The sequence below is a fragment of the Scylla paramamosain genome, chromosome 19 (assembly GCF_035594125.1).
Source record: "Scylla paramamosain isolate STU-SP2022 chromosome 19, ASM3559412v1, whole genome shotgun sequence".
In the NCBI taxonomy this organism is placed as follows: Eukaryota; Metazoa; Arthropoda; class Malacostraca; order Decapoda; family Portunidae; genus Scylla; species Scylla paramamosain.
The window spans coordinates 23001142-23013641 of record NC_087169.1 but is presented as its reverse complement, the minus strand read 5'-3'; the positions used below and the strand labels follow the sequence as shown (position 1 = coordinate 23013641).

The 12500-nt window shown below is 50.6% G+C and overlaps 2 protein-coding genes across 2 annotated transcripts in view; one reads left to right on the top strand and one right to left on the bottom strand.

Annotated features, from left to right (window-relative positions):
- LOC135109950 (progesterone-induced-blocking factor 1-like) overlaps positions 1-8983 on the bottom strand; it is a 59091-nt gene extending 50108 nt beyond the window's left edge. Inside the window, exon 1 of the mRNA XM_064021871.1 lies at positions 8966-8983. The gene's annotated coding sequence lies outside the window, so the exon portion shown is untranslated. The remainder of the gene's footprint in view (positions 1-8965) is intronic.
- The window catches only part of LOC135109949 (mucin-17-like), a 19819-nt gene continuing 15497 nt past the window's right edge, over positions 8179-12500 (top strand). The window contains exon 1 of the mRNA XM_064021869.1: positions 8179-8366. Within this exon, the coding sequence (XP_063877939.1) occupies positions 8349-8366 (18 nt within the window). The 5' untranslated portion in view covers positions 8179-8348. The remainder of the gene's footprint in view (positions 8367-12500) is intronic.

Genomic DNA, 12500 nt, shown 5'->3' with positions numbered 1-12500 from the left:
TCTCTGCAGTAGGTGGTAGTGGTGGTGGTGGTGGTGGTGGTGGTGGCAGCAGCAGCAGCGAAAGCAGCGTGCAGCAGGTGGAGTGAGGCGAGGCAGCGGTGGCTGTGGAGCAGCAGAGAGCAGGTGATGGAGAAAGCACAGGAGATTGCAGCTCTCGCCGAAGACAAGCCAGGCAGGAGGGAGAGCACGCTGGCGAAGGACCCTCCGCCACGGCGGCCAAACACAGCAGCACACCACCACCTCACGGCGAGAAGAAGCAGGCCCTACAGCAGAGGGCGCTTGCAGCGGCAGCAGGGATTGCAACACCGGGCGGAAGAAACAACAGCAGCAGAGGCAGCAGGTGGAGGTGCAGCAGGCAAGGCGAGGTGGCGGCGGCGGCAGCGGTGGTGGAGGCGGCAAATAGCGGAAGCGCCGCGGCGGTGGGCGGGGCTCTGCGAGGCTGCCCGCCCCTGCCACACCGCAATAATTTTAGTTTTCTCTCTTTAATCCGTCATTAGCAGCAGCCATCTTGAGGCGTGAGTGCGAGGCGCCGCGGCTCACCCCGGCGTGAGGGCTGACCTGCTGGCGGAGACCCGGCAGGCTGAGCGTGGCCACCAGGCGTCCCTTCACATTTACCCCATGATATGTCAAAGGTGAGGGTGGTGCGGGGCGGGACGGTGCGGGGCGGGGCCAGCCGGGGAAGGGGGGGAAGGGGCGAGAGTGAGGCCGGCCCGCCACATACACCTGAATCACAATTTGTCAATAAGATATTGTACCTGGACTTCTCACGACCCTCTTGACCCGTCCCGTGGGGCGTGCCCTCGCTCCCCGGGGCGACCCTCCGCCTCCGCCCCGTCAGGATATCTTCTGCAGAGCCTCCTTCAGGATATGGTGCATTTCGCTTAGGTGAAGTTAGAGGCATGGCACTTAACAACACACACACACACACACACGAAACAGGAGAACCAAAACCAGGCACTGCCAAACACACACACACACACACACACACACACACACACACATGCAAGAGAGCGGGCACACTCACACGCACATACATGCAAGAGAGCGGGGCACGCACACACACACACACACACACACACACACACACACACACACACACACACACACACACGAGAGAGAGAGAGAGAGAGAGAGAGAGAGAGAGAGAGAGAGAGAGAGAGAGAGAGAGAGAGAGAGAGAGAGAGAGAGAGAGAGAGAGAGACCCGGGCATGAGAAAACACACACACACACACACACACACACACACACACACACACACACACACACACACACACACACACACACACACAGGACAACACTCGCTGACTGGTAACCAGGGAGTGGCACCACCGGACACCACTAGGAAAGACCTGCACGTCGGGCCGAGACACCTATCAATGACGCAGCCTGCACCACCACCACTACCACCACTCTGCAGCGCCGCCGGCAGTAGCTCACCGCCTTACGGGACACCCCAGAGAGAGAGAGAGAGAGAGAGAGAGAGAGAGAGAGAGAGAGAGAGAGAGAGAGAGAGAGAGAGAGAGAGACCTTATCCTTACCCCCTCGTCATGTCGCCAGCTGGCCCTTCAGGAAGATACCTCGTCTAACTGAAGGACAAATGTTGCTTGTGCTTGCCGGGAATCATGTCTGGCAGAGCGGCCGATCTATGGAAGCCAAACTGTTGTACGTACCACCGGACACACACACACACACACACACACACACACACACACTTCCATAATTAAAACCAGTGCAATTAAATTTTTGTTGCATTCTTTTCTGATAATTATACGTCAATTCATACCAACTTTTTCTTTTTTTTCTTTCTTTTTTTTTTTTTTTGGAGCCGTCATCATCTGCTACTGGTGGTCATTATAGATGCAGGCTGGTTAGGGAGGGAGTGCCGGGCAGTGCCGTTAACAGCGCCAGTAACAGAGCCAGTGCCAGGGTGCGTGTGCAGGCAGACAGACACACAGACGAGTACTGGGCACACTACTTGCATTTACTTTACTAGTGTTCCTCTTTTTGTCACCCACTGAGTCTCACTGGGGCATAAAAAAGAGGGAGGCAAGTGAAGATGGCTGGTTTGAATTGAATTATTGATACCGGAGAGCCACATTAACTGGGTCATAATGGCTCTGCGTATCAAATACAAATATACCAACAAAACACGTCCTTACATTTCCAAAACAATATACACATACAAAAATAAATAAATAAATAAATAAATAAAATAAAATAACATGATGACATCCAAAGATTCTATTATTATTATTTTTGAGTGGATAGATGGACGAATAAATGGATGACAGAGTGGATGAGAGGATAGGTGGATGGATAACTGGATAGATGGATGCGTGGATAGATGGGTGGATGAGTGGATGGCTGAGTGGGTAGATGGATGGATGGATGGATGAGTGGGTAGATGGATGGATGGGTGAGTTGTGTTCTCCCTTATTTTCAAAGCAATAAAAGTGAGACGAAGATTAGTGTGAAATATTAAGCAAATGATGTCAAAAGTGCTATAGGCCTATTTATTCTAAGGCAACCCTCCTCCTCCTCCTCCTCCTCCTCCTCCTCCTCCTCCTCCTCCAGGTATTGTCATATATTCCCTTTATTTGTCCTTTTCCCTACTCCTCTTCCTCCAAAACCCTTTCCTCCTCCTCTTTTTCTCATCCTCTAGTTACTGTCATATATTCCCTCTAGTTGTCTTTTCCTCTTCTTTTCCTCCTTAAACTCTTTCCTCCCCCTCTTCCTTCTCTTCGTCTTCTTCACTGGCTTTCCCCACGACTTCGTAAAACCACTAAACATTACTAGTTTTAATGCATTGTCTTCTTATACACTTAAATTCACTTTCTAAGCTAACTATACAATCCTTACATCTCTCCACCTAATCTCCACCTTCCCTTCACTGACTGTATTCAAGAGTTTACTAGTTAGGTCTAAGGGGTTTCTCTACATGTGAAATACTAAGGAGTTCTATGAGGGGACGTGAAGGTAAGACAGTGAAGGTGTGTTTGGTGAGGGAGCGTGGGAATTCCAGCCCCTGTCTCTTGCTAAACCAGGTTCACTGAATTTGGGCGTTCTGAGTAGTGTCCGTCTGTCTCTGTCTTTGTGTGAGTTAGTCTGTCTGTTTGGCTGTTTGGCTGTCTGTTTATCTGTTTGTTTGTCTGTCTGTATATATGTATGTATGTTTATCTGTTTATCTGGCTGTTTTGTTTGTTTATCTGTCTGTCTCTCTCTCTCTCTCTCTCTCTCTCTCTCTCTCTCTCTCTCTCTCTCTCTCTCTCTCTCTCTCAACCACAGGAAACTTATAAAAGGCCAAAAGAGTAAGAAAGAAAGAAAAATTAACAAAGAAAACAAAGAGCGGAAGAAGTAGAGACCTATCCACCATCCACTTATACATGAAGATCCACCCCCCCACAAAGATCCACCCACACTGTCCACTAGCAAATAAACATCCACCCGCCCACTACCCATTACCCACTCCACCCACACTGTCCACTAGCAAACGCCCCAGTAAACGACCATCCACCTATCCACTCCCGACTCCACGCTCCCTATCCACTAGCAAACGCCCCCAGCGGCTGTATGGGCAAAACTACACACCCAACATTAAAAAAAAAAGTGGAGTTAGCGGCAAGGCGGGTCATCAGCTCCTCCCTGCAGACTTACCCTTCCTAATCTGTGCACTGTTACATCACCACTCGTCCTCCACGCGTATCTGTCTCTATAGATACCAGAACTTGCTTCATTCACGTCCCTCTGTCTGTCTGTCTCTCTCTCAGTACCCTTATACTATACACTAGCTGCAAATGATTCTCTCTTCTTCTTCTTCTTCACCAGTCTAGTTCTTTGTCTGCTTCTACAGGTATCAGATCTTGCTTGAAACACGTCTCTCTCTCTCTCTCTCTCTCTCTCTCTCTCTCTCTCTCTCTCTCTCTCTCCTCTCTCTCTCTCTCTCTCTCTCTCTCTCTCTCTCTGTCTCTCTCAGTACTCTTCCATACTTTCTTCTTCATCATCACTTTTGTTCTCTGTCTTTCCCTCTATAGATAACAGAATTTTCTTTGAAACACGTCTCTCTCTCTCTCTCTCTCTCTCTCTCTCTCTCTCTCTCTCTCTCTCTCTCTCTCTCTCTCTCTCTCTCTCTCTCTTTCTCTCTCTCTCAATACCAATTTACCAACCTAGCTCAAGAGTTGGTAGGTTTTTACGTCTCAACATTCCTATACATTCTTGAAGACTTCGCTTATTGCATCTATTGTTTTAATCCCAGCGCAGAAGTTAACAATATCCCAGCATTCCTATACATTTTGAAGACTTCGGTCATTACTCCGTCACCGGGTCTCTTAATGTCCTTCAGTACCTTTATCGCGTCCATCATTTATAAACAGGGGATAGACTATGCTCACATTTCCCTTCGCTCCTGTAATGCACAAAGGCTACAGGTCATTTCCACAGCCACGATCTTTTCCCTCCTCTAATATGCAATGACTATACGTAACTTCCACTGCAGCCAAGTTAAGTCAGTGTTTTTACCCTTCCCTCCACTAACATGGAGACTACAGGTAATTTTCAACGGTAACTTCCCAGTGCAAGAGTACGTCAGTAGTTCTCTTCTCCCTCCTGTACAAACATTTCCTGCAACTCCGTCGCTTCATCACTTTACTCTTGAAAACCTATCACCATCTATTCCACCCCTGAGAGTCTTACCACAACTGGCTTTACTCTACTCCTCAAAAGTCCTGCCACCATCTACTCCATTCCTGAAACTCCTGTTATCACCTACTCCACTCCTGAAACTCCTACCACCATCTACTCCACCCCACTGAAAACCCTACGACCATCTACTCCACTCCACTGAAGACCCTGCCACCACTAAATCCACTCCTCTGAGACTCCTACCACTACATCCTTTACTCCCGAACATCCTGCCACCAACTCCTGAACATCCGCATGCTACATCCTTCCTCCTTCCTGGGACTTGAACACCCGCAGCCAGGGACTCACTTGGGACCACCACCACCGGGCCAGTTTTGGTATTTCAGGATCATTCTTATTGTCTATTTAAGGAGCGCCGTTTTCAAGAGATTCCTTCACTTATTTTCAGCTCGACTCCTGCTGCGAAAATGGGAAAGGAACTGTGTGTGGATGAAACCACTGGTGGATGGAAGTGGTGGATGAGAGTAATGGTTGATGTATAGTAGTGGAAGGTGTGTGTGGATGAAGATAGTAACGGATGAAGGCACTGGTGGAGGATATATGTGGATGAGGGCATTGCTAGTGGTTGTGTGGATGAGGATATCAGTAGTAGTGGATGAGGAGAGGTGGATAAAGGTTCTGAGAAGAGGGCAGCGGTGGAGAGTGCGTGGATGAGGTAGTGGAAGAGTCTAAGTGGATGAATACAGTGGTAGTGGTTATGTGGATGAAAATAGTAGTAATAACCGAATCTGGACAATGCCATCGGTTATGTGGATGTCTGAGGGGTGTGTGGGTGAGAGCAGTGGATACGTAGTAAGTGGATGAATGTAATGGATGAAGACAGCGATAAGGAGTGACTGAAGAGGTAGGTGGATGAAAACATGACCAATCGTGGAGACTAAGTGGATGAGCGGAGTTGTGGAGACTATGTGGAGATTATCAGTGGTAACAGATGTATAGAAGTGGATAATTCGTCTTAAGTGGAGCTAGGAAGTGTTAGAAACAATGTGGAGTTTTCAGTGGCAGGACTTAGTGGATGAGGTGGAAGGTATGTGGAAGAAGAGTCTCGGGGACCAGGTGGAGTTCGTAAGCTGAGGATCACTGTGGAGTAATTAGCCAAAAGAAGTGGATGGGTGAATGGATGGATGGTGGATGGCTTCTTATTTTGGTCTGGGTGGATTCTGTATCGGTTCTATCCACTCATTAGCGAGAGATAGAGAGAGAGAGAGAGAGGAGAGAGAGAGAGAGAGAGAGAGAGAGAGAGAGAGAGAGAGAGAGAGAGGAAAGAAGAGAGTGGAGTGGAGGATGAGGAAGGGAGAGAGCGTGGAAGGTTAGAGTAAGGGAGAGTTGAGAGTCGGGATGAGGGAGTGGAGCGTGGAAGGTCTGAGAGGAAGGAGTGGAGGGTCGGGGCGAGGGAAGGAGAGAAGGAGGAGTCGAGAGGGTTGGGGTGAGGGAGGAAGGGAAGGAGTGGGGTGAGGGAGGAAGAAGGAGTAGGTCTGGGGGAGGAGAATCCGACCTTGTAGTGTTGGGCGGCCCCGCACCCCACACCCACTCTCTCTCTCTCTCTCTCTCTCTCTCTCTCTCTCTCTCTCTGGGGCGCGAGGGGATACTGGTGTAGGATGCGTCAGGATGAGGAGAAGGATGAGGACCCGGTACAGCAGGGGGTCACAAGAGAACTGGGGCGCCTCGGAGTCCTGCTAGGAGTAGGTGATACCAGGGCGCCGAGGAGAGCCCCTATAGCGAGGCCTGATGCCGAGGGGGAGGGTCCTGGGTGACGGCGTCGGGGGAGGGAGTTGGAGGCTCCAGCGGGACGGCGGCTCGGGTTCTCATAAACACGAAGTCGAAACGGAGAAGGAAAAACCTTGCACTATGCCCCGTGCCCCGGACCCGCGTGGCTGCCAGCGAGCATGACGGTGTGAGGGGCCCTCTGAGCACCCCGACGAAGGTGACGGCGGGTCGCGGGCCGGGCAGGGAATGAAGGGTGACACAAGCATCACCACGTGAGGCAGCATCTCTCTCCCTCTCTCTCTTTCTCGCCGCCGTCCCAGGACAACAAAACACCTTCAAATAATTACAAAAAGCCAAGGAGGAGAGGGCTGACCGCCCCCTCCTCCTTGGACCATCGCCGGCCGACCAGTGATCGCCGAGTATCGGTTTAAATCTCAGCGCGACTGCATTTAAATGCCCCGGGCAGTCAGCTGATCGCCTCTTTGACATGGAAACACTCCATACAGCCGAAAAGCGCCACAGTTTGAAACGTAGCGATGGGCCAAACTTTTGTACGGCAGCGGCCGGGCCCCCGCCTCGCCTGCCGCCTCCGCCCCGCCGCTGCCCGCCGTCGCCCGACACTCACGGATCACGCCCATATTTTCTGTCACTTTCCACATATAACTTATTTGATATAATATTAATGTTGGTAGCGCATATAAAAAAAAAAAATTTATATCATCCAAGCCGAACAAGGTCTTGCCGAGCTACGTGTAGTGTTGCCATCCCAGTCTGAGCGAATGTTTCAGCAAGTCTGGCCTGAAAAGTTGGTGAAATGTCGTGGAGGACAAGCCGTCGAGGGCTGCCCCGCCTCTACCTTACCCATTCGCGTCTTGTAACCTGTACCATAACATTCATCATTATTTACTTTATCAATAGCATGGGCAAGAAATACTCAAGATTGCTCTCAAAAATGCAGCAGGCGATATTTGAAACGTGTCCGCTGCATTGTGGAAGCGCCTGTCTCCAGTCAGCTCCGGCTACGTGATTCAGCCCAGAGACCTTACACTGGCTGGGGACGACGCCACCTCCTATCGACCAGCTTTCAAATTTTTATATTTTATTCAGAAATCTAGGTATTATATGGGCATAAACTTGCATCTAGAATAGCCCAAATATATTGATCTTTCTAATTGGTGCCCCCACAAGACGTTTAGAAGGGGGTGGGGCGAGCTAGAGCAAGGTTAGAGGGAAAATTCCATCCTAGATTATACGAAATATTGATAATTGATGAGGTGTCCGCTGGAGGGGGAGTTTGGCTGGTTTGTTTCACTAGCTCACCTTTGCTAGTTTATTTTTTGTTTCTATTTCACTAGTATGAGTTAATGAAAGCAACGAGGAGATTTATTTCATAGTTTGTGTGTCTTTTAGCTCACTCGCTACAGCTCGTTGTTGGCAGCGTAGGAAGAGAGTAGCTGGGGAGGAGAGCAGTAATGGTCCAGCTTTGTCCGACTCTCTACGTCACGCCGTGTCGTCATTGCCAACTTACGAACATACTAACATCCTGCTGGCGGACACCACCACCTAGCGTATTTCGCTCATTATAACCATACATGTTTGGCCCGCGATGGTTCCTTACCTTCTAGAGGCCACTAATGTACAAAGAACAACTAAAAGTGTTATTCTGTAGGACGCAGAGACGAACAGAAGTGAAAAATGTGCCGACCTTAAAGAGAGCGCTAGTTGTAGCAGCACCCGCTAGAGGCACGAGAGAATGGTGTTGGGACTTTGTTGAAGTTCAGGCCTCAGAGCGACCCGAGCTGGCGCGCGGCGTAGAGCAGTGGGACTGTGTGTGTTATTGTGTTTTGTGTCGTCACTCAGTGAACCCTCACAGTTTTGAACATTGCCGTGAATTTTAATCATGAGATCGTCAACTCGACTTCCAGAGCATCATGTGAGCTGAAATGTCAGAGCAGATTAAGGTAGGTTGGCAGAGTTTTGGCTGTGTTGGAGGGAACGAGAGAGTGTGTGGACGATATTGGCGTGCAAGTTTGGTTACTGTGAGCTGTGTCTGGCTGGGCTGCACCAACACCACCACTGCAGGAGACCGATACACCAACCCCCTCACCACCTTACATAGTGCTACTCTCACCCCTGGAAGCTGGGAGAGTGTGGTGAGGGTCTGAGAGAGCACCACAGCACCACCACACCACCACTCGCCACATTCATCTGGCGAATCTCACACCACTCGCTCACCACTCATCATAATTCCTAAAGATGCAAGAGTTAATCTGTGAACGGCCATTGAGTGGTGTGTCAATGGGGGAGGTGTGGTGGTGGTCTGGTCATTACATGCTCATTAATCTGACGTGGTGGATAGTGAATGGGAATGCTCATTGTGCCTTTTCTCAGTGACTGATGAGGATAGTGAGTGAAGTGTCACGAGTGTGTAAAGGAGGGGTGTGCGTCCAGATACTGACGGAGCAGAGGTTTAGAATCACGTGTGTTTGTGTTCCCTGAGGCTGGTGTGTGTCTGGTGTGTGCTTGGACGGGTGGTCAGTGGGTGGTGGGTGCCGTTTACCTGTTGTGCCTGAGCGATGGGTCTCCTGGCAGGCGGCCCAGGTGTTCCGTCAGAGAAAACGTTAGCAGTGTTTTCAGCGGCGACTCGCGAATTTCCCCCGCATACCTCCCTGGGTTCTGCGCTCGGCCACGACAGGACCCCTGCGGCACGGCATGCTAGCACGAATGTCGTGCGAATACGGTTCCCTGCACATTCCTTGACATAATACTGGCTATTCATTATGCATATCCATCTTCATTTGGGGACGATTCATCACCGTTACTTCGCGCTGGAGGAGTAAAACAGTAGGAAAAGATATAAAACACCGGACGGCTATTAGTCATCTTTCCTGTGCGTGCTGATGGCGTCGGAGAGGGGACGGGAGGGGGGATAGGGGCAACGAGGGGCCCTGGGCAGCACCCCCTACTACTCCAAGGGAGTTACAGGCCCTCCAGGGTGCAGTGGGTACCCGCTGGCACACAACAGAAACCGACAACACAGTGGTGCTTCGTCAGAGTCATCACGGGACTGGAACTCATGAATTAGGCAGGAAATAACCTTTGTTTTTGAATCGCAGGACGCACACCACTAAACTTAGGACTTGAGACACGTTCAGACGATGCCCAGAGGAGCCACGCACTGACGCAGCCGCTGAGAATAGTCACGGGACTCGAACTCTTGAATTAGACGGGACATAATCTTGTTTTAGAACCGTAGGACGCACACAGAGCTTCAGACACTTCAAGACGATACCCAGAGGAGCTACACAATAGTAACTCCTGAACACTGCCCTTATCACCCCTTCGCTAGTCAGGGGGAGCGTGTGGCGGTGTCCTCCATCCCAAAACACCTCGCGACCAGTCATACACTCTAGGGCTTTGTATTAGGCGTTTCCATGGGTGAAAAATGAGGTGATGGTGCTGACTGGGATGTAGTAGAAATAGTGACATAAGGTGTGGTATATTGTCGATGGTGTGTGTGTGTGTGTGTGTGTGTGTGTGTGTGTGTGTGTTATAAATATGGTGACTGGAGTGTGGTGTGGTTTGGTGTAGTGGTGGCTGGTACGTGATGTAGCGGTTTCTGGAGGTGTGTGTGTGTGTGTGTGTGTGTGTGTGTGTGTGTGGTGAGGAGGAGGGGAATGGGTGAACGTGTAAATATATGTATGTGGAAGTTTGTATGTTTTCTGGATACTTAGAGTCGTGGTTAGGATTGTATCGCTTAAATGGTGTAGTGAAACTGTGTGTGTGTGTGTGTGTGTGTGTGTGTGTGTGTGTGTGTGTGTGTGTGTGTGTCGGTACTAAAACAACTATGGGGCACGGTAGCGTTGAGTAAAGTGGTGTCAGGCATGATAGGAAGAACTTCGAGACAAACACGTTTACTACAGTATTCCGAAGACTTGCGTCACCTCACCACACTTCCGAAACACGAGTCTTACGTATGGAGCCCAAAATGACATCTTTTCCTAAGCTTCATCGTAGAAAGAAGGGGGAAAAAAATTCACCCTCACCATAACAAATAAAAAAAAAAACCCACAATCCATTTCAGGGCAAGGGAAATAGGGGAAAAAAAGACAACTCAACATATATTACTTTTCCTTAAGTCTTATCAACTCACTCATAATTTTGACACTCCTTGCATCCATTTCACTCACAACGCACAGGAAAACTTATTAATTAAAAAACGCAAGTTGCGCCCCAAAAAGATCCTATTTATTCACTTCAACCTGATCATTCATAGGAGAGAGAGAGAGAGAGAGAGAGAGAGAGAGAGAGAGAGAGAGAGAGAGAGACTAATCGATCTCACATCACCAAGAAAAAATATCACAAACCAACATGATCACCAATATGTATAGGATCCTTACTAAATTAATCATCAGCTATTGCCTCCTTGCACCTTGTCACCATCAAAAAAAAAAAAAAAAAAAACAAAGGTCACCACCTCTAAATGCACACTACTACCACCACTATATCAAACAGCATGCGTAGAGCAATTTCCATCATAAGTATTACAACAAGCATTACCGTCAGAGAGAGAGAGAGAGAGAGAGAGAGAGGCGGGGGGGGGAGGGCGGGAGAGTGGGTGAGGACAGCAAGACAGGCCGGCAGGACCCGTGACGCCCTGGAAGGCAAATCAGCAGGTCTTGTATGAATGGGAGACGAGAGGCGAGGAGGGAGGCAGGGGGTGGTGGGAGGCGGCAAGCGAGGGTGCCACGCGTACGTAACCTACCCCCTCCTGAGCAGTGTGTAAAGGGAGCGTGGCCAGACGTCAGGTTGTGGCCGAGATACGAGGGCGGGGCGTGAAGAGGCGGCAGTGGGACGGTGGTGGGAGGGAGGGACACGTCTAGAGGGAGGAGGGGGCGTGGTGAGTGGTCCACGTGGTAGTGTTGTTGTGATGGGCTGAGGTGCAGTGTTTGTGGGCCTCAGAGAAAACGGGGGTCAATATTAGAGGCCGGCTGGCCACATAAGGACCCGCGGACACGTCCTCGTACAGCAGCAGGTCCGCCTCTCGGGCTGACTCAAGTATTTTGTTGCATGCCGGGAAGGGGGTTACTGCCGCGCGCTGTACTCGCCCGCTCTCTCGCCTCCCGCTACGACTGCCCGCTTCCCTCTCGCACATGCTGGTTTATATGATATGTAAATAAATAATTGTTCGTATTCTGTGGGTCAAGCAACACCCCTCTCCTTGCCCTGTCTATGTGTAGGTGACGTAATGCCTGACGTCAACCCCAGGCGAGGTGACGATGACGAGACGTGAGACGAGTACAAGTTTATGTGCATCTCTCTCTCTCTCTCTCTCTCTCTCTCTCTCTCTCTCTCTCTCTCTCTCTCTCTCTCTCTCTCTCTCTCTCTCTCTCTGTTGTGATAGTTGTAATTGTGAGTAATTTATAACCCCGTGCTGTGTCTCAGTTTCTACTCTACAACCACCATCGTCACCACCACCGTTCCTTGTTTTGTTTGCCCAATGTCTTCTCTGCCACCACCTCCTCTTAACACCATCACCACTACCTCCTCCTCCTCCTCTACCACCTCCACCACCACTACCACCTCTACCTCCTCTTCCTCCTCCTCCTCTACCACCATCACTACATTCTCCTCTTCCTACCACCACTTCTCTACCACTACCACCACTATCGCCACCACCACAACCTCCTTCTCCTCTAGCTGCTGCTGCTGTTGCTCCACCACCACCACCACCACTCCCTCTAAGAGTTGCGTTGTGGCTCTACCCCTCCTCCTCCTCCGTGCTCCGTGCCCCTTCTCTCGTCATCCATACCCTCCCCCGCTCCGCCACACCACCACCACCACCACCACCACCTCTGCTCCCTCACCACCGCCGCCGCCCCTCACTACTCCAGTGCCCTGCCCGTGGTGTGTCCCCCTCCCCCTTCCCAGTGTTGGTGGCTCTGGTGTGGTGGTGGTCACGCGTGGCCGCGACGTTTAATAAGGGGAGGGGGTAGGTGAAGCGAGAGGGGGGTGGCGGGTGGGGCGGCAGCTGTGGCGTGGAGCGGCCTAGCGTGTCGGCTCCAGCACCACCGCCAGGAGGACTCGCCCCTCCT